This window comes from Lemur catta, chromosome 2, assembly GCF_020740605.2.
Source record: "Lemur catta isolate mLemCat1 chromosome 2, mLemCat1.pri, whole genome shotgun sequence".
Lineage (NCBI taxonomy): Eukaryota > Metazoa > Chordata > Mammalia > Primates > Lemuridae > Lemur > Lemur catta.
The window spans coordinates 122,234,011-122,257,171 of record NC_059129.1 but is presented as its reverse complement, the minus strand read 5'-3'; the positions used below and the strand labels follow the sequence as shown (position 1 = coordinate 122,257,171).

The window sequence follows — 23,161 nt, the reverse complement described above, 5'->3', positions numbered from 1 at the left end:
TGACTCATCTAATCAATAGGCACTGCAACATGTTACAGAGATGCAAGAATTTGCATTTACTGTCTCATGTAATCTTCACAATAGCTAACAACCTTGCGGGGTATTTTTATCTCCAATATAAGTAAAACAAAGCTTAGGGAAATTAAGTGAAACACATACAAAATCACAGAGCTGGTAAAGGGCAGAGTAGGAATTCAAACCAAGATTGGTTGGGCTCCAAAACTGATTTTCTTTCACTAAAGCAATGCAGGAACCCCTTATGGGAAGCCCCTGATAATATCTAATTTTCCCTTCAGTCCTAATATTGTATAATTTCTAAAGAAACAAGGAAGTTCTTCCTCGGACATTTCTCTCCTCTTGAACTATCAGTCCCATCTAGAGGTCGGAGGACGCATCTGTCTCCACAGTGTCTCCCCTGCTCTCTGGATGTACGCGTGTAGCTGCGAGCTTTATACACAGTGACTCACAAGGACAACCTTTCATTTGAGTAGCACATAACCCTGTTTCCATTTATTTTACTACCTGAATTCCTGCTGTAAAGAGAAGGATGATTTTAAAAAAATAATCAGAACAAATACATGTTTAGGAAATGCTTGTAAAATGGGTGTTATGTGAGTGTATTTGGCCGTAACATCTATATGTAGGTTCCTTTTCATTACTTTAGGTTTTCAGTCTCTAGTTATTGGGTTACATACTTGTTGGAAGGGTAAATATCTGTTTCAGTTCTATCTAATGTTGAGTTCTTTCTTGCCATTAATTTAATAATTATTATATAATGTGACCCCTAAGTGTAACTCTGTAACAGGCAATGCACATTTCCAGCCAGATGAACATTTGACACACCACGTGGCAGGCACCACTTAATCACGGACGGCACACGTAATAACAAACACTTGTACGGTGCTTTGCTTAGTGACTTGTCCAGGTTCAAACTGCTGGTCAGTGGCACAAGCAGCACCTGGAAAAACACCCCGAGAGGGCATGCATATAAAACACTTCCTATCAGTAGAATGACGTGTTATCATCTATCAGCAGGACAATAAAAGAACACAAAACAGCCTTCAGGACTAGTAATTTAGGTGTAACAAATCTTCGGCTGTATAAACACCAATAAACACCAAGTGCACCACGCATATGAGAATTCCAAGGCTGAGCTGGAACAGTGACTGAAGGAAATTAAAAGGAATTTATGTCAAAGGGACATTAGAACACAGTGAAAACATCATTGACTTGAGAGATGGAGCCAGTGGAGATTCATCTGTAAACCAGGGTTGTTCTGAATGGACGTTCTGCCAGTGAGGACCCCTGGGTGGAGATGGAAGGTCTCGGGGAAGAAAATTAGGGATTACCTTTGGCTCCCTCCCTGTAAGGTCACCTTGGATGGCAGTGACCTTGGCAAAGGTTACTGCTCCTCTCAAGGGCTCCTGCTTTCCACAACTCCCCCTCCAGGTGGCCTTCCAAATACCTTTAAACCTGTACCCATGTGCACGCACAGCCCTGTGGCTCTCCTACACCCAGTCCACATCCATGGTATCAGTACTTTGTAAATGAATTCTCCTCACATTATCCCAACTCAAATACCACTGAAACCCTAACTATACATTCTGGAAGATTCCTCCCAGTTGTCATTGTGATTACTTTGTGAACTATTTAACTTGGTTTGCTTGTTCTTCCTTCTCCATAGTAATGATTCTTGACTTCACATGAAGTTCAGATGGTGTGCAAATTATTAAGAGAGGAATGTGCTTTGAGTTTGCTCCATTTTCTTAAAGGAATAACTATCGTCCACAATCACAAGAAAGAGAGAAGCCAAAAGTAAGTAAAATAAGGGCACAGCTTTATTTTGCTACAAGGCAGTAAGTACACTGTCATATCAAAAGTTCAGTGCTGGCCATCTTGCACCAAATGCTCTTAAGGCAGCAACTGGCTATGGACCCCAGTTTCTGTCTCCCCAGCTGCAAACATAGGATCTGTGCAGCAGTTTTGAGACCATACACTTAGAAACCATGGGGGATGCTGATCAAACTCAGAACCCCTGAATTAAAAAAAACAGTCAGGCTAAACTCAAAACAAAACATAGGACATCAACAACATAGATCTCCCAAAAAAGAAGTGCAATGCATGCTTTTATAAACCAACAATAACAAAAAAAAAAAAACACAATGAAAAATGCAAAATCTCCCAAACAAGTTTTCCAATGTATTACAAAAGGAAAAAAGTATATATATATATATATAAAAAGTCTGAAATACTAGTGCATAGTTAATTACCTAACACCAAGTTTCTTTTCTTTCCATCCAAGCTCTACTGCCCCTCTGATACTAGCAGCATGTCTACAGGCTAAGACCATAGCAGCAAAACACATTTTTCATTTGGCATTTACAAAATTAAATTACTGAATAAAAATATAATTTTTTATAAAACTATTTCATACAGTAATAAATTTTAAAGCAAGCTAACAAAAAACTCATAAAATGGTTTGGCACAAAAAATGTACCTCCAATGGTATTAACCATAAATGAGCATTTACAATCCTGATTAATTGTCCCATGATATTAAGTCAACATTTATAGTAATGCTTTTACTGAATTTTTTTTTTGAAATCTATCATATGTTTAGTGATTGAGAAAAGTGAAATACTGAAGTACCTTTTTGTGTGTAAAATTTCAAAAAATTCATCACAGGAAGAAAAAAATACTGATCTGTTGGATCCTCTATAATACAGATAAATCATTTTATGTTTTAAAAAAATCTGCATTAAGATATTAACAACTGGCTACAATTCATTACCTAATAATTTAGGTAAGACTATTATTTACTTATTTTTAAAAATACTTTTAGTTGGGTGGAATCCAAGAAGATTTCACCCAACTAAATGCACTTGGTGCTGCTCTCAACTGTTGTACCACAACAAAAATAGGTTCTTCTCCCATTCGTGAAAAGTTTCATGTCGAGGAATGAGATATCCCAAGTTAACGTGAAGTGTTTTGAAAACCATAATGCTTTTCTGGAAATGTCTCACATGACCAGCGTCCGGGCGGAGAATGCATTCACGTATTTACGAGCCTGACCGGAAGCTGTCATCTGCTCCTCCATCTTTCCACAGGATGCGGGTTCCCAGGCACCGCTACAAGGCTGATGGGGAAAGAGAGGGCAACCGCAAGGTCAGACCAGGAAGCACACGCTGTAGTCCAGAAAGGGGTCCCCACTCCCAGTGGGGCCAGCATACGAAATTTTGAGTGACAGATGGAAGTGGTTGACACCAGGAAGCCTTCGTCAGATGGAATCTTAACTCCCTGACATCCAGAAATCCTGCATTCTTAAGGGATACTAATTATCAGAAGCTACTTATCGTTAAGAGGGAAAACCCACTCCAATCAATTGCATAAGATACGACCACATCTTCATACTTTAATGCCTTGTCTATCAGGTGATTTTATGAAGCAGGAGACAGGAATGAGCATAATTCTCCAGACATCTCAGGTGAGCTGTGGGCATCTACTCACTAAGCAAACTGGTGAGTGCTTGAGCCACATGAGCGAAGAAGCTCATGTACGTGCTGGAATTATCAACCTCCTCTAAGCATCATATATATTTTTTCATCAATTAATTTAGAAATATCTGTTTATTAGTATAGCTTAGTTTTTAAAGACACACTGGAAGATACAGGACAGAACGAATATCTAAGGACAGCATCTCGACGCCAGGGACAGTGTTTGGCATGTCACACACATTACATCATTTAAGCGGCACGACCACTCTGGGAGGTAGGTTCAGACTGGAAAATGAAGCCTCAGAGTGGAGGTAACGTGCCCAAGGCCACTCCGCAGGTACGTGGTGCAGTGGCTTTGAGCCTTGCTCTGTCGCTGGCTGTGCCTTCGTGTTGCCTCAGACAAAAATATGCACTATTTATGCCCCACTTGGTTTCCAAAAGGATTTAAGATGGTTACAGAATCAATACTAAGACAACAGGGTTTAAAAAGTATAGAAACCAGGGTCACAGGGAAACAAATATAAGAAAAATAAATACAGTTGGCCCTCTGTATCTTTGAGTTCCTCATCTGGATTCAACCAATATATTTGGGGAAAAAATTGCTGTTTACTGAACATGTACAGGCTTTTTTCCTTGTCATTATTCCCTAAACAATATAGCATAACAAGTACGTCCATAGCATTTACATTGTATGAGATACAATAAGTAATCTAGAGACGATTTAAAGCATACAGGAAGATGTGTAGGTTATATGCAAATATGACACCATTTTATGTCGGGGACTTAAGCATCTTGGATTTTGGTGTCCTCGGGGGTCCTGGAACCAATCCCCCATGATACCAAGGGACAAATGTAATATGAAGATGGCTGAAATATGTACCCAAAACGCTTGCCCTGAAGCACAGTGCCCCAGCTAGATGTGAACCCCAGCCTGACTGAGCTCTCCAGCAATCATTGCAGAGAGGGAAACAGAAACAAAGGCAGGTAGAAGATTTGGTGCCTGTAAGCTCAAAACAAAACCAGTGGTTTAGAAAAAGCACTACTATCTAACAGATTATTTTCCACAGGACAAAAGAAGGGTAAGAAAGGCCTTTGCTCTTCAGAGCCTAAAGTATCAGATGAGAAACAGGTGGAATAACTATAACAGGCAGTGTGTGCAAGTTCGTGGTGGCACCCAGTAGAAGAGGGGATGGGACACTGAGGAGTTGCGGGGCCATGCTGCAGAGCAAGGGCAAGAATAGGCAGGACTGAGAGAGACAGATGGAGAAGCAGGAGTATGATCCTGGGGCAGGAAAGAGTCAGGAGGCTGCAACTTGTACATTGCTGGTGGGAAGGTCCGGGAGGTGGGAGAGAGGGAGGGAAAGAGAGGTTAAGTAACATTTAACAAGCCTTACTATGTGCCATCCACGCTTCTAAGTGTCATACGTGTCTCAACTCATTTAATTCTCACACAAAACACGTGTGGCGTAGGGTAGGCTTCAGTGCATCTAGTTTACAGACCAGGTTGTTTGAAAGAAGGAGAGAATTCAGGCAATGTACTCAAGGTCATCCTGCTAAGAAACGATGGAGCAAGAATGTGAACCCAGGCCCTGTGACACGAGAGCCCACACCCCTCATGAGTATATGATGCTGCTTCTATTACAGCAGCGGTCCTCAACCTTTTTGGCACCAGGGACCAGTGTCATGGAAGACAATTTTTCCACGAAGGGGGCAGGGGGACGGGGAGGCGGGGCTCAGGCATTGGTGCACCCCACCGTTCCTAACAGGCCCTGGACCAGTACCAGGCCACGGCCCGGGGCGCTGGGGACAGCAGCATTAGAGTTCTCATGAGGAACAAAGCAAGCAACTTGGTGGGAAATTGTGTGGCCAGGACATCAGGGCCTTGGAGCCCAGGAAGAAGTATTGCGATGGGGCCTGAGAGTCACCAGACTTTTTAGCAAAGGGGTGTGATAATTCCTCTTTGGTACAGTGGTGGGGTTTCCTCACCTAGTGGCTGAATCAAAGTGTCAGTGACGTAAGGTTTCCAGTGCCATGTCCTATCTTTAAACTATCCTGGGGCACAAACTGGGTTTCTAAGCTTGTGCCATCTCCCCACCGATGTAAATAGCACTAAGGATGCAAACGTTTACTGTGAAAGCTCAGAGATTCAACATATCTTGAAATATTACACAGCAAGATGGATTATCCTAGTATTTTCCAGGAACAGTGTCTCACAAAAATGACAAGACAAAGATGACAGATATTCTGAGTTGACTTCTAACGCAGCTAATGTTATCCTAAACAATTCGCCAGGTTAATTATAGCATTTGAGATAGTTCTGAATGAATGATGTTTGCCTAGCATATTTCTCTGGTGTGTATCTGTCCATATAAATCCCACATTTTAGTTTAACTGATTGTGTACATGTTGATGCTACAAATTTCCAGTGTAGCACTGAAACACTAAATTGATACAAGAAAACAATTAAAAAAATAAAATTTAATGTTATCTTTTTAATTATTGAGCATGTGTTGGGAGTCACTGTAGCAATATGATATATAATAACTACTTTTTGGGGATGAATAGTTCAATATGGTGGGTATCTACCATAAAGTAGGGTGCAGTGGTTAGAAGCATGGATCTTAAAGAACAAGTAACAAAAGAGGAAGCAGGATGAAATAATTTTTTTTTTTTTTGAGACGGAGTCTTGCTTCATCACTGGGGCTCACTGCAACCTCAAACTCTTGGGCTCAGGCACTCCTCCTGCCTTAGCCTCCCGAGTTGCTGGGACTACAGGCACATTTCACAACCACGCCAGGCTAATTTTTTCTATTTTTAGTAGAGACAGGGGTCTCGCTTTTGCTCAGGCTGGTCTCGAACTCCTGACCTCAAGTGATCCTCCTGCTTTGGCCTCCCAGAGTGCTAGGATTACAGGTGTGAGCCACCGCACCTGGCCAGAACGAAATCTCTTAATATACCAATATCCTGTATGTAAACTTAAGATTTATATACAGATATACACAGAAAAGAAAATACTTGAAACAAATGGAAGGGAAAGGGGAAGGAAAGTAAGAATGGAGACAGAAGCAAGGACCCAAAAAGGAAGGATTCCTTCTGTTTTTCTCTGGCTAAGAACTTTTCTGCTGGGCGTGGTGGCTCACACCTATAATCCTAGCACTTTGGGAGGCTGAGGTGGGAGGACTGCTCGAGGCCAGGAGTTCAAGACCAGCCTGAGCAAGAGCAAGACCACCATTTCTGCAAAAAATAGAAAAATCAGTCGGACATGGTGGCTCTCGCCTATAGTCCCAGCTACTCAGGACACTGAGGCACGAGGATTGCTTGAGCCCAGGAGTTTGAGGTTGCAGTGAGCTATGATTATGCAATTGCACTCCAGCCTGGGCAACAGAGTGAGACTCTGTTTCAAAAAAAAAAAAAGAATTTTTCTACTTGGCTGGGCTTCAATTAATACAGGATTAATTTTCTAAATGTGTAAATTAAGTATATTAAAATGCTGTGTTAAAAGAATCTTATGCTTGTTTTTAACTATGCCTCCTGGTAAAAGTCAAGTTCTGATCCTTTGTAAATATATAGTACTTAGGTTGACTGAGAATTCCCAAAGTCTGTTCAGGAGAATCTAATACTAAGTATGATCAACTTAACATAGTTTCAGCTTGAAATTTGACTTTTCCCTTTATTCATATTTGGCTCTTCTTCTAGGATCAGATATTAAAATGAGATTAATATAAAGAAGGTACCATGTATTTTTCATTAGTATTTTGAGAGACCTTTTCATATAATCAGCTTCTCCCAAGTCAAAAGAGAATCTACCAAGAAAAAAATCAAAATGACTGAACTATCCAAATTCCAGAAAGCATAGCATTTCAGAGGCATATATGCCCTGAAGCTCAGAGCCTAAGGCAAGTAAGATTTGGCTTGGAATGCACGATTCTCCCAGTGCAGACAAACACCAGGATGCAGTAGCTGGAGTATAGGAAGAAAAAGGCAGGCAAGCATGAGTGGGGCAGCTCTTTTTCTGCACCAGGACAGCACAAAGCAAGCACATCTTACAACACTCAGTGAAACGAACTGGTCAGAGCAGACACATGCTTACGGCATGAAAGTAAAGGGAGACCAGAAGGTTGAGTACTCCAGTAAAAAAATGAAATCCACTCTCTCACCCTTTTTACCTGCATTCCTGGGGCCCTACACCAGCTCTTCATGTAGACAGAACAGTTTCCACAAAAGAAGACTAAATGTCTTTGCGCTGGAAGAGTATTTTTTAATACTATCACACTTATCTTTTGCATCCTCCTTGTTTCCCTTTCCCTAAATTTAGTTTCTTTTACGCTAAGGAATCGATGAGCATTACAGATTTCTGTGTAAGAATTCTCTTGCTAAATGACTATTGTAGACATGTCACTCCATCCTAATTCCTATCAACATTAATAATCCTACCGCACATCCTCCTCCTGTGGCCAGGGAGTCATCTTGCTTATGCCGTAATGTGTGTTTAATTGCCCCTGGGCAGAGTAAACTATAAACAGTCTGTCAAAGCTTTAACTGGGATATCCTGTTAAAGCACTTTAAATAAATATTCTGATCCTTTGTAGAAATTGAGAATTAAAAAGAAACCAGACCATGGCCACAGGTGGTTTTCTGTCAGAATTAGATATACCTTCACATTTTCATTTAGAATATGAACAGTTTTTTTCATCATGCTGAATAACAACTATTATTGTTCATATTACATTCATATAGCAACTTCACACAATATCTGCTGACATCAAAAGCCTTGGCAAATTATGTTTTACAATTTGCAGACCTAATAAGAAACTTGTATAAATCATAAAAAGAAATTTGTAAAACCGGAGCAACTCATGAGATGGTATTATGTTTTTATTATGTTTTGTTTTAAAATAATAATCAAGTATAAATGGCAACCAAAAGAATACGAAATAAGAATTCTCTGATTATTCTGTTCAACCCATCTGAAAAAAATACTCTCTCTGGACTAAAATTCCAAAAGTCAGAATTCCTTCCCAAAGGGGCATCTTTTTAAAATGGATCAGTTATAAGAGATAAGGTAGAAATCGCTGGTTGTCTCTCAAAGGTCAGGGATGAACTTGAGCTGAAACGTTGCTAAAATAAGGTTACCAAACTTTTCCCACGAGTAAATGCTTCCCTTTGTTGGCACAAATCAATTAAATGCCTCCAACTTCGGGGTTGCTGATTTTTCATAGAAAAGAATCTTAAAAGTTAGGGTATTAAAAGTCTAGATGGCGACTGGAAGTTTTCTCATCTGCCCATGGCTCCACTTCCCAAGTCTAGATTAATAATTGCTAATGTAGAGGGACCTTTCCAAATTCAAAGTCTGTCCCAGATGTCTCTACAGGTCTCTTCATCTGACATGTTTATAGACTTTCCAACAGTTTATATCACATAGCCTAGGGTGTCACAATTTTTTGGAAGAATGTCCTTTTCTTTAATCACATGAGTTCCAAACTATTAAGCGTAAGACCAGTGCCAAATTACTCTAAAGCAATTCTATCCTTGCTGGCTCACCCGAGGAAGATTCTATCTCAGAATGTTTATTCTCTCCAAGTGTCATCAAACAAAACAAATTAAAAATCCACTGCCTGTCATGTCTGGGGCAGGGCACTCTGACTTGGAGCTCAACATATGTTCTCCTTCCTTTAGCCTTTCTCCGTTCAACTCAAAAGCAGTGCACAGAAAACTTGCTTCATTTATAACAACGATTGAAAGCAGGTCACTGAAATACTACCGACAGCTATGTGAATTTTTCCAGGGTAGGTGGAAAAAAGTGACCAAAAAGGAGAACCAAATGAGTGTTCAGACATCCAGAGGAGCAGGTCAGCACAGCACATTAGATTAAAAATGCTCAGAAAGATCTCTATCACACGTAGACTGTTTCCAACACAAGCAGCAGAAAAACAGAACAATCAGTAAATCAGTTGTTTCATCTCCATAATACCAAGAGGCCTGACTACCTTTATTTCAGGGAATTGGTTGAATCAGCTCTCTCTTTTGGTGACCCACTGACACAGTTCTGCGAGAGTGGAACAGGGAATAGCATGCTAGAGGAAATATCATACTACAGTGCGAGAAAACCTGGTCATTGCTGAGGGCTGCTGCCCTGCGTTTCAAAGGACGGAGACTCAGCACAGCCTCTGCCTAACCACAATACCACCCGCACACACTGGTGAGTGTGCTGCCTTCTAGAAAGCAACATTATTTCTACTGGATCTTCATGGTAACCTCGTGTGATGAGTGGAGGACATGCTATGGGCACCAATTTGTAGACAAGAGACATCTAATTCAATTAATTTAATTCAGTGAGTGAATTAAAGTCATGGAATTTGAAAATGGTGGAGTCCAGACTGGGAACCCAGGTTCTGTTGTTCCCATGCTAGCTTATCCCGCTTCTCGGCAACGCCTATCACGCAAAAAGGGTCTGCCTTATTTTTTGAAAAATATGAAATTTCATAAACAAATCACATAAAGATAGGAGTAGTTTAAAACACATCGAACCAAGAAGCTGAGGGAGAAAGTGAGTGTTCATGCTAGCCATGATATTTTAAAATTCTCCGATGCTACCCAAATGGGCTTAAGTAATAATGACTTGAGAAATTGACTTATATTAAACTCACAGTTTTAAAAAAGTAAGGCCATGACAAGCCAGGTCAGGAAATTAAAATTTAAGGCTGTCACTCTGTGGTTACAAAAAAGAGGAAAGTGAGTGAGTAGAAAGCATATGAACACATCTTTTACACTTGGGTTTTAAATAGGATAAGAGGAAATTATAATTTAAGAGAAAAATACAGAAGTTTAGAAGGCTTTTAACTTAAGTATAGTTTTGGATCTACTAATAAAAATATCTACCTTAAGAACAGTTTATTAGCATAATGTGCTTTTTTCAAAATGTCAAGCAAATTGAAAGCACACTGAGGAAAACAGCTCTTTTCTCCTTGCTGAGGAGGGAGCAGTGTGTGCATGTGTGCCCTGGTCTCTCTCAGGGTCACTACTGAATGGCAGAATCAAGTAGTGTTCCACAGTCAATCTGCCTTTCTTGCCCCAAACTTCAAGCTTTCTAGGCCTTATGTTTTTAGTATTTCCTCATTTTTGATCATTTTATAAGTTTCTCAGCTTCCTCCTTTACCCCACAGAACGTGCGTAAAAGGCTGAGGCCTGACAATAGTACAATGGGAAAATCTCACATGTTCTGAGCCACATAAAAGACACAAATATCAAATATGTCTCAGACCATTTTTATTTCAAGAATACCGTTTGCTTTTACAATTTAAAATTAATGCGATTTAAAGAAAAAAAAAAGAAAGAAACCCACCAATTTTAAGACTATGCAGCTGCTGCAAATGCCTTTTAAATAAAGATCAAGAATTTATTTAAGCATTATGGATTATAGATTAGGGGATATATGGAGAGTTCTGAATTATTAAAACTCATTGTGCCTCAATGACAACCCACATAAAAATGGGCATATTTAGCACCCTAACTTTGGTCTCTACACGCCATTTCCCACTAAAAGGATTCAGAGCACCATGGGGAAATGGTTGACTCTAAGAAGAGAGTAGGGAACTGTGGCTGTTAAATTAAAGCCACTTAAATTCAATAAAAATTAAACATTCTATTCCTCAGAGGCACTAGCCATATTTCAAGTGCTCAGCAGCCACATATGATCAGTGGGTGTCATGCTGGATGGCAGCACATTGGACATTTTCCTCCCTGCATAAGTTCTACTGGACAGCACTGGTCTAGAGATTACAAGAGATTTAAGAGACTTAGCAACCTAATGCAATATGTGGAATTGTTTCAGTTTGGATCAAAGAAATAATAAAAAGATTCTTTTTTGAATTAATGGGAAAAGTTAAATATACTCTAGAATGATAATATTAAGGAACTATTGTTAATAAAAATGTGTGATAATGGTATTAGGTTATATATAAAAATGCCTATTTATAATGATACATCTGGAAGTACATAAAAATAAAATTTTATATTGTTTCAAATTTACTTTAAAATAGTTCATAAAAATAAATGAAGTAAGTATGGCGAAATCCTGGTTCATCATGGCTAAATCTAGAACATAGTATATTTTCTGTACTTCTATGTGTTTAAAACTTATCATAAGAAAATGTTAAACTCATAGCTTCTTGCATTTCTAATTTTAGAATATCAAATGTAATTTACATATACTTATGTAGAGCATGTGTACTTATAAGTACATTTGAAGTCAAATCATAAAGGCCCAGTAAATGGGCCTCAAAAACAATAATAAATGCTCTGTCTAAAATGTTATTACCATAATCAAGCCAAGAATGATTAAAACTGAACTGACAAAAGGCAGAATTTCACAGTTTTTACAGTCTTCAATAAACTGTTCTTACACCTAAGTTATTTAGACAATTAGATTAATGGACAATTAATTGCCCTACACAAGTAGCAAATATTTTACATTTTAGAAGCATCTGAATTTTAAAATATTTTAAGAATTGTACTTTGTTTTAATTAAAAGTACTATGACAAAAATGTCTAGATAGTTTGGCTAAAATCCCATGAATATTTGATTTATTGTAAGTACAAATTACAAAAGTTATAGATTATTATTATTATGTATTAAGTATTATTAAGTATTAAGTTGAATTATCAGAGCATTTAATAAATGCACAATATATTCAATAATACCATGTGTGAGAAATCTGCCTTATTAGGTAAAATTGGATTACCAATGGAAATATATAAAATGCCATGTTTTAAACAAACGAAACTACCAAATTGCATAAAAACATACATAAATATTATTGAATCAGGATTACATGAAATATTGGCAATATGTATGTTTAAATATTTAGAATCACTTGATGTATTTTCTAATATTTATCAAAAAAGTATGAAACATTTTAGAAATCATATATTTCTATAGTATCAGAAGCTAGATCTTCAGCACACAAAATGAAGGAGATACTTGGTGTACAGCATTCATTCATTTGGCAAGCATTTCTTAAAATCAATAAGTTATCTATTATAGCAGATTATTAGAATATATTTGATCAGTGTAAATCAGTGAACCATATAGTGTAGATAGAACCATTACTCTAACTTTTAAGTCTCAATTATTCAGTTTGGTGGAATTGACAAATATTGCCTTCATCATGTGATGTGCACAAGATGACAATCTCAATATACAGATGTTATAATCTATAGAGTGCCAATATGATTCACTGATATACTAGAAAATACAGATTAATAAAATAGAGCTACTACTGAATTTTTAGTTTCAAAGATAACCAATATTTCTTTTAAAGAAAATATAAATATGTCGATAAAATTCCATGTTCATTATGTTTTTTAAAAATGTAATCACATTAAAAACTTGTTGGTAAAAAATTGGACCTATTTTTCATAAATACTGACATTCTTGCCAACTTTTATATAATATAAATTTTATATCAGCACCATGTTCAATTCCAAATGGTTTTGGCTAAACACTATTTGGTTAGTCCAAAAGCTATTAGAATTCAATTTTAGGAAAATAACCAGGGTTTTTCAGCTTATGTAATGATAACTGTCCCCAAATATATTTACATATTTGCTCTTTGAAATTTAAAATGCACTGTTTAATACCACTATACATCCAGCTTGGTCCCAGGCTAGGTTACAAGATACAAATAAAGCTTAAATCTACCTTAAAGTACTAATAGCAGTAGTCAAATTCTATGCTGTGGAAACCAAGGGCCAAGTAACTGAAGAGGAAAGAGGAAAAGAAAAACAAAGAAAGGATTTACCTTCTGGACCCAGGGTCAGCTCTTGGGAAAGTTTTGAAATGGCTGCCCTTGGACTTGAGGCTTTACAACTCCCTTTCTGGGTTCCTCCTATGCCTGGGTGGAGCTCGTTCTCTTCCTCATCTCCCAATTCTTTGTGATATTCTGAGTGTCCTCCACAGGGCCCACCCAAGCCTGATCGACTCAGGAACTTCTCCAGATTCGCCACCAGTACTGACCTTCCCTACCCCACACCCCGGTCCACAGCCATCTCACCAAGACAACTGCTGTCAGACAGAGGCCGTGCAGGAAGCAATCGGACTGAATTAATAAGCAAAATGTGCCTACAACCCTTCCAGCTATATTTGTAATATGTTAAAAAAAATACTAAGTATCACAAATACTGAAACAGAGGAAGTTTTAAGATTCTCACAATTCAGAGCCAGAAGGCATATCGCAATGATGGGAGAGCCCTTTAAGGGCACCGGCAAGCCCTCACAGCCTGCCATCCCATGACGGTCCCTTTGAACTTACAGCATGAAATACGACTTCCGGCTTCTGAATCCAGGTTCTCCACCTGCCTCGGGGTTTATGAAGTTTCCCTCCCAGTAGCACAGGGGAGGGAGGGGAGGGCTCTGCAGGTGGCTGGGTATTGGGCTATTTAATGTTGGGAACGACTTTAAATAATTTGGGGGAGCAAATTTGCATTCTTATTTACATTTGGCTCAGGATTAATTTGGAATTTGTTGTATTTCATCAACATACACCCACTTCAGGGCTACAAGGGAAATCTCTTTTGATATTAAAACCTCACTGCAGATGGCCAACTACACATTAGCCACACAACATTGACAGTTGACTTTCTTATTCTGATAGTCAAATACATTGCGATTATGTTCTGTCTGGCTAATTTCGACCTTCATTTAAAATTGAAACAGTCTCTGAGCTTTGGTTGCTTAGTGATACAGCATAAAAAACATAAAACTTTTGGAATAAAAGGCAAACTATATAGATATGCTTTCATAAAATACTTAAAATCAGGAAAAGGAGATACTAACACATGTGTAATAAATGATCTTAGTCTCAGTTACAGTAAGAAATGTCTCACTTCATCATGCTTTGTGAATCTGCTCCCAGAAATTTCTAGCATGTGTCATGTGAGTAGCAACAAGGAATTACAGGATTTTTTTAGACATCAAAAAATTGTTTAAAAGCATTACGACTCCTCTATGTCTAAAATGTTAAAAAAAAAAAATGCCACCACCACCACTACCACCACAAGACGATAGTTTTTTAGTGAATGAATTTTAGGATACCAAAGTTGGAATAGTAATTACCTGTAAGGGACTTGCCAGGGACCTGTTTTTAGGTACTGTAAATGCTTTGAGAATATTGTCTTCATCTTCTGAGACTGGTGTCATTAAAACGGAACTTGTAAGAATATTCTAAAGGGAAAGAAGATAATTTAAAATTTAAATGAGATTGTATAATATGACAGCCAACATTATTCTAACACTGTAGAGAGTAGAATACTATGACACGATGCACATTAGCTTGAAAAAAGGAAGGTATCTGCCAGAAATTCTCTTCTCTATGTTCTAAAAGAAAGCAACTATGTGTTAATCCTAATCCCACTGTGGCAAACATCATCAAAACAAAATGCTTCTTCGGAGTCCCACATAGTTCTAGGCATGTAGTAGACATTCAAAAACCATCTGCTAAATGAATTAATAAATACATGCTTTTAAAAATAGATGGTTTACTAAGCTCTTGGGAAAGAACTCTTTATTTCATGTGTTGGTACAGAACTATTTTAGAGCTACACATTAATGACAAAAACAGTAAAAGTAGGGAATTTTGAACCAGATTTTCTTAGTTCCAACCCAGCACCACCACTTATTAGGTATATAATCTTAAGCAAATGACTAAGCCTTCCTAAGCCTCAGTTTCTCCCAGTTGGTATAACGGAAAAGATAATGTTGCCAACCTCATAGGATTGTTGCGAGGATTAAATGAATTAATTCATCTAAAGCCCTTAGAACAGTACTTACCACTTAGTAACTACTGAATAAACAGTAGCAATTGTTCTTAGCTCTGATTCTCCATAAGACATAAGGGCAACCATTCACAAATGGCAAACTTTAAAAATGGTGGCAACCAAAGCAATGCAATCTTGGGTATAGCACTGGGCATCTACTATAGACACCGTGTCTGGCACTATACTAGATGCTGCATAAAACATGCGACAACTGAACAAGAAAGAAATATTACATTTAGAAGACAAATAAAGGAAAATATAAAGATTAACATGGTTTTATGGAACGATCCATGTAAACAGAATTTTTAAAAGGCAAGGATGCTCAAATAATAAAGAAAAGAAACAATGAAAAAGTCTGAAGTGGAACAGAATCTGTTTCCAATGCATAAACAGAATCTCAACTTTATATTCTACATTAAAATCATTTTAAAAATCATGTGCGATAGGATATTTAGAAATAAAATGCATTAGAGAGTGAGTGCTGAAGCCACAGTACCCCTCATGCCACACACAGGATTTGGTGAGGCACTAGCATCACATAACAACTGAGGACTTGTGAGCATGTACTTACCGGTGCATCTGCCACCGGCGATGTCTGCGTGAACAGCTGAGTATTCAGACTGTCCCCTTCCCAGTGGTGTGAGCAGAAAAAGTTTCCCGCCTTATCAGTTGGAGATTCCACCTAAAAGCAAACCAGGTGCTTTGTTGTTTCTAGAACCAGAACTTCCCATGAAACATTTACACTCAAATGTACTCTCTAGCTCGTCTTCTCTCCAAACATGAAGTGGAGAGAAACAGCTTGCCTTCCCAAATGACAGGCCGATGCCTACACTCCAGTAGTACCTTTCCACTGCATCTTGTATGACAATCTTGCGTGAAAAGTGGTGGTGTTACAGAGTGCCAAGGGCAGACACAGCAAACTGCACACAGGGAACAAAGGGGGCAGAGTTCACAGCTTGTTCCTTCCAAAGGGTCTCGTGTTTACCTCTTGTTTGATCTTCTTCAGTAAGGGGGGTCCATTTTCTTGAAACTCAGCCACAATTTCAGATTCATCCGATTCCTGTTTGATCACATCCTGCAGGTCTTCTACTAGATGAGAGGGTGTCTGAGGCTAAAGGGAAGAACGGGTATTTATGCATTAGAGGACAACTCCTATCTGTACCGATAAACCAACGAAACCCAAGAACTTTTCTAAAACTTACTAGCATCTTCAGGGGACCGTATTTAATTTCTTGAGCTGCAAGTGCATGTTTGAACGGCGTAGGAGTTCTTGGAGAGCTTTCTAGGATTGACCTTTTGATAGCTGGAGTTCTAAAACTTAAAAAAAAAAACAAGCAGTAGCTCAATATAAAAGAAAATATGTCCCTACGTTGCTCTACCTGCTACATTTAATATTTTCCCACTGTATACAGTAAACTCTGTTATTGATATGGAATTGAGTATGCTGAGTAATCATATTATTCATTAAGAAAATATGTATATCACATATTTTCAAATATTTCAAAATATTATACCTCTAAGACTAAGAGCATTAAAATATTATTATTTCCTTAACAGTTTTGAAGACACATGTAGTGCCCCTTGCTCTGTAAGACGACCATAAGCCTGGTGTAGATCTGATGTCATTTACAAATCAATTTTATCTATTCATTAAAATAGAGCCCACACTAGAAAACATACGTTAACCTTTAAAATTTTTTTCTTTGTACTTGGAAATAATAAGAGTGTATTTCTTTTAAAGGTTTCTTATCATTCACACTTTCTCTGCCATTTCTTTGTACTGGTTAAGGCTTTATTGAATAAAAATGACTGCTTAATCACCCCTTAGCTTCTAATTATACGATATTCCTGGGGATGTCAGAAGAGGTCCTATTTACATATAAATTTCCAAAATAAAAAATAAGATAAAAAATATGAACTAATTAAAGAACCATACTTGTTCTTACTCTGAAGCTTATAATCAGAGAGGAAAGGAGATTGAAGCTCTTGTCTTTGGTGAGAAGAAAAGCCTTATTGAATGAACAAACTGAATGGAAAAGTTATATGAAAACTAACTGCATATATAGAAAATTTTGAGGAGAACTACAAAAGGTAATTCAGTTTATCTTCCCTCCTTATACCTCTAGATAGTTGTAACATGCTCAGTATTCAATGTAGGAACATACATAATTATACATAAGCGGTAAATAATATTATGTACGTACAAGTGGATCAGATATTTGGGGACTATGTAAGTAAATAAAGAATTTTATTCTTGAGCCAAAGACTTACATAGTATTTTCCTTTTGAGTTTTCACAGTCTGGTCTCTATGAAATGGTGTTGTAACAGTCAATTTGTGACCATTGAGAGGGGTAGAAGTTAAAGAAGGCATTTCCAAGTCTAAGTTTTCATGGTTATTGGAAGTGTTCAAGAACTAAATATGGAGAGAGAAAAAAAAATTACTTAGATTAGCCAGTGATTCTTTATTCTGCCCAATGTAAAAACCATACCTTGATAACAACCAAGTATGTTTTACTGACCCACGATATATAATAATGAAGATGTTAACAAGCATATAATGTTGGAGAAGACATTGTTTTATTTCAATTGAGCACCCAAGGTTTGGAGTGTGGTTTACAAGAAATAAAATCTAGGCTCAGTGCTGAAAAACTTATAAAATCCTAAGAAAATATTCTCAATAAATGACACTTGCCAGTAGGGCGTGGTACCTCATGCCTGTAATCCTAGCACTTTGGAAGGCCGAAGTGGGTGGATTGCTTGAGGCCAGGAGTTTGAGACTAGCCTGAGCAAGAGTGAAACTCTGTCTCTACAAAAACCAGAAAAATTAGGCAGGCGCAACGGTGTGCATCTGTAGTCCCAGCTCCTGGAAGGCTGAGGCAGGACTGCTGAAGCTCAGGAGTTGGAGGTTGCAGTGAACTATGATGATACCACTGCACTCTAGCCTAGGCAAAAGAGTGAGAGATTCTTGTCTCAAAAAGAACAAAAAACAAAACAAAAAAAACACACAAAAGAACATTTGCCATTAAATACAATGAGATGTACTTTTTTTTTTTTTTTTTTTGAGAGACTGGATCTTCGTCTTTCTCTTAGGCTGGAGTGCAGAGGAGCGATCATAGCTCACTGCCTCATTGCAGACTCAAACTCCTGGGCTCAGATTATCCTTCTGCCTCAGCCTCCTGAGTAGCTGGGACTATGAGTGCAACACCATGTCTGGTTAATTAAAAAAAAAAATTTTTTTTTAGAGAAGGGGTCTCACTATGTTGCCCAGGCTGGTCTTAAACTCTTGGCCTCAAGGGATCCTGCAGACTTGGCCTCCAAGTGAGCTGGGATTACAGGGTGAGCCACTGTGCTCAGCCTGAGATGTGCTCTTATTAACATTTAAAAGGTTACAGTGATTTTTGAAAAATACTGAATATTTTTCTTTCATACTTTGTTTTCTCTCATTAATAATCTATGAAGCAAAACTATTATTATAGAAGGTTTACATTATGTGGACAATTCTTGAATAATAAACTATGTCTCTCAGAACACCAAAGTTTTGGGAAACCAGTAGGTGTTCCTTAAACAACTCCAAGGTAAAATAAATTTGGGAAACACAACATTTCATAATCTCCTCCTGGAAATTCACAATGCACAGCATATTAATAACTCTGAGAAGTCCTGCAGTAAAGAAACCAATTTTTAACTTTGTTTGATTCAGAGTTTCCCAAACATATATACCTACATATTTAGATTTTTTTTTCTAGAACATCTAAGAAAGTCTTGCAGAACCAATGTTCTGTAGAACACAGTTTGAAAACTATAGGCAAAAAAAAAAAAACAAGATAATTTTTTTTTGTGAGGTCATTATTTGTTCATCCTTAAAGCTGTTCTTAATGAATATAATTTGGAAAAATGTTTTACAGTGCCAAATTATCTATTAATTTAAATTATTTTAATAATTTAGAAATACACATCTCTGATAAGAATTATAATTTCCATGCCTTGAAAACACTGCATGAAATAAGAATATTCATTGGCAAAAACTGCACTAGTAAAATATGACACAACTCAACAGAACAAATGGTGAGAAACTGAAATTAAAAATAAGTTATTTTCCTTAAGCATTTGTTCTTCATCTTCTTCCTAAACATTTCCACCTAAGGTTGGATTGGAAGCTTTAAATTTTCCAGTTGCAACCCAAATGTTATATAAACACAATTTGGTTCTCTCCTCTCCTGGGTCAGTGAATCACATAATAATAAATGAACAAAGAGACAGAAATTGTGTTAAAAATTTAAAAGGAAGAGATCAGATGGGAGAAAAGGAAGGGACAGAAATGTTAAACTCTAGTGTTGAAAGGAACAAAAAGCACATCTCATGCAACTATCTATCTTTCAAACCACCATAAAAGTAAAAGAGAGAGAATTATGACAAAATCATCAGTCGGCCTGCAGCCAGCCTAATCTTCAGGAGGCAATATGACTTGGCAACTGCAAGATTTGACAATGGAGTGAAATCAGCTAGGGTAACAGTAATTAGTCATTTGTTCCAAAGGATTAGTTTCTAGATTATTAAGGCTCAGGTGTGTGTTGAAAATTAGTAGCAGCTGTGCAGAAATCGTGCTCTACCTGCGAGGGAGAGAAGGGTAGGCTTTTGACAGGGGAACGCTTGGGAGTTGAGCTGCTGACGTCAGCAAATATGAAGGAGCTACAGTCTCCAGTGGCTAAGGGGCTCGCCTGGCCCCGCTTTTTTCGAAGGATGACCAGCGGAATTGTGCTGTGCCTTGCAGGAAGTAAGGCCTTGGGTGGGTCAAGTGAACCCTCACCCAGCATGCCTTTGTTCACCCTTGGGCTAGGCTCTCCTGCAGGTCTACTCCCATTGCCCTCTCTCTGCTGAAGCTGTAGGGCTTTGCCTGTGTGATGTTGGCTAGGTGAAAAATCTGCTTCTTCAAAGAATTCAAAACTGCTGAGATCACACCATGATGAAGAATCCTGAAACAACGTGGGAGGCACAGAACTTTGAGACAGTGTGTGCATGGTGTGCCATCATCACCTGAAACATAGCACTGAGACAGAGATGCTACATGCAAAGCAAACCCTGGGCCCATCTGTTTAACTTCTTGAGAAACAGCTTCGGGATTAACAGTTGCTCTGTTACACTGTGTTAGAGTGGTCGACTGTGCTGCCTCAAGGCTGGTCCTAGAGTGTGCTGCAGGGAGAGCAGCACAAAGAAAATCTTTTTTAGAAGGCACATAATGGCAGTATTCACCCTGTCCAATGGGTGTGCAATAAATGCTTTTTAACCAATGGGGAAACCAAGGAAATGAACCAAGTGTCTGTTGAGGAGGTGCTGAGTTCAATTTTGTTTTACTAAAGATGATTCATCTGAGTGAACCAATGGGATCAGTAATCAATAATCAGTGTTTGTGGAGAAAGCCCTGTACCACCAAGGAACTGATTATCAATTCAATTACATTGAAAGATTGCTTTAAGCTCTGAGTAAACAAAATTCTCCCCCACCCACCTTCCTCTAAACAAAATTCTTAATGTGCCATCCAAAAGCAAAGCAAAAATTATAGGGAAGCACAAAGAAGTAAGACAAGTAAAAAAAAAAAAGTTAAAAGTAACTCAAACACTATTCCCATAATCCAAGCCCTACTTTATAAGTCATCAATTTCACCATTTAAAAAAAATATGACTTTTGATGGAAAACTGTGAAAAGCTACCTTTTGTCTAGGTAGCCTAGAAAATCAGATCTTTGAAAAAACATATTCACCAAGCCTAAAATCATCCTTTTACCTTTACATTAATGTAGGCTAATAACATATTTGCTATAGAAAATGGCAATGATTTAAGAAATGGGTTTTCTCAGTCCTCATCCAGAAACATTAACTTGCCTTAACAATTCTACTTACAGAATCTATAAATTGGAGTGTTTCTGCAAATTCTAAGAGGTTCTTAACATTATCCAGAATTGTGCCTTGGTGGACGATCATGCACCTTGCTGGCGAGGCACTTTCTTCAGGTAGGGAGCCAGGATCCACTGGCAGAGATGGCGTGGAGTGGTGTTCTCCCAAACAGGAAACAGGTGCACTGTCTCCATGAGGTCTGGTGTGGTCGGCGACGGTGGTGCTGTGCCACCCGGGGTAGCTGCATGTGTGGTTCTGTGTCTAAGGAAGAGGGTAGGGTGTAGAAATAAAGAAAGAGAGGGAGAAGAAGGGAGAAGGAACTTAGCAATGATGTTGCACAAGGTATCAGATGCTGTTGGAAGAAAGATAAAAGTAGTTGCATCATTGAAAACTTATGCCTATGAAACAGTTGTCAAGATGTTTCCTTTTTACCAATGCAAGACTGTACTTTTTAATAGGGCTATAGTTTATACCCCCACGATTACCTTAATTATCATTTGTTAAAACTTCAAATTATGGGACTACGTTACAGAGTACAATTCTCATATTGAGTGTCTTAAAAATCCACTTTAATATAATTTGTCAAAGGTCCATTAATGTTTGTTGTGAGTTAAGAATTGCCCTATTTGTATCCTAACCTACACAAAGGCTAGAAGATCCAGGGGTCAGAGTTGCTTTTATCTGCTCATATTCTTGTTGCTTCTGTCCCTTTCTAATGCCACAGCTTGCACGGAGGCAGCGAAGGGCGGCCAGATCAACGTGGTCAGGAAAGCAGAAGAGCAAATTAACAGAAGTCTCCTTACAGCATGACCACACAACAGGAGAAGTTGCAAAACATTAACTAAAGTTAAAAAGTGGTCGAGCTAGCATGTGCACACAATCATTTTATTATTTAGCAAAAAAGAAATTTACCCCTAAGAATCCCTACTGGGTATCACTTCTCTTTTATTCTCTTTGTTGGTGAACTACATATGTTACAGAGTACAAGCAGCTTTCTATTTGCTGTCCAATCACCACAAAAGATGCCAGTATTCAGTAATGGCATGCACAGCTTTCATGCACGCAAACGAAAGAGAGCAGCTAATGTTATTTGTGAAGAGGTATTTATATACAACTTCAGGTACCGAACATACATCAAGTCATATTTGAAATGATAAAATATAGGTTAAAAAAGTAATAGGAAAAGAAAAGATCAAACAAATTGGTACCCTACGGATATATGGCTTTTAAAAAATGCAAAATTTCATTCATTTTATCTTTGCTAGTCTTTAGATTGATTACAAGCCTTCCAGAGGGGGAGAAAAAATTAATGATGACAATCACAAGTGGATATTGTGTTTCTATGGCAATGCAAAAAGACTCCTTCCAATTTAGTCAACATACATTCTGATACCAATCGCATTTTATTACAAGCAACTGCTAGTATTGAGACATTGTGACTGGATACATAGAGCCTCGGTGAGTGTAATGTTGAGAAGAGTGCTGAGGTACACTGAGGCAAGGCTGCTGCCCCCCTCACTCTGGCCCCCAGTTTAAGCACATGATAATCAGTCTTACTGGTAGCGCCTGCTGTCCTTTCAGCTCATTCTCAGTTGACATTAGGAGCAACTCTAATTCCTTTATTCGCTTTTCTTTCTCAGGGTCTTCATCATTATAGTGTCTCTGAAATAACAAGGGAAAAAAAGACAAAGGTCCGATTGGAAGCTGTAGCCAGAAGGGCTGTAGCCTGTAGTCATGAGGTACCACATGCAGTCCAAAGAGCCTCGGTGTGCCACTAAGGCCAGCTGAATTTAGCTACTACAGAGATCTTTGTGAATGTTATTTCAGATGTAAGGGAGCGACATGAAATCTGAGGCTAGAGCAGGTGCTGACTGAGGATTTGTTTCATTTTTTAGCATCAGAGAATCAGAGAATTGCAGAGCAAACGCACTCTAGAAGCCAAGATCTGTAGATTGCCGAGACT

At 38.2% G+C, this 23,161-nt stretch overlaps 1 protein-coding gene across 2 annotated transcripts in view; it reads right to left on the bottom strand.

Annotated features, from left to right (window-relative positions):
* Nucleotides 1–1,816: 1,816 nt before the first annotated feature.
* Nucleotides 1,817–23,161, bottom strand: part of MYB (MYB proto-oncogene, transcription factor) — a 33,394-nt gene continuing 12,049 nt past the window's right edge. The window contains exons 8-16 of one of the 2 annotated variants that reach the window (XM_045544410.1): nt 22,756–22,860; nt 21,205–21,459; nt 19,919–20,281; nt 17,579–17,721; nt 16,510–16,624; nt 16,293–16,418; nt 15,879–15,989; nt 14,607–14,714; nt 1,817–3,135 (exon numbers count right to left, since the gene is read on the bottom strand). In XM_045544410.1, the coding sequence (XP_045400366.1) occupies nt 3,019–3,135; nt 14,607–14,714; nt 15,879–15,989; nt 16,293–16,418; nt 16,510–16,624; nt 17,579–17,721; nt 19,919–20,281; nt 21,205–21,459; nt 22,756–22,860 (1,443 nt within the window). In that variant the 3' untranslated portion in view covers nt 1,817–3,018. The remainder of the gene's footprint in view (nt 3,136–14,606; nt 14,715–15,878; nt 15,990–16,292; nt 16,419–16,509; nt 16,625–17,578; nt 17,722–19,918; nt 20,282–21,204; nt 21,460–22,755; nt 22,861–23,161) is intronic. The other variant, XM_045544412.1, reaches the window with a different exon arrangement.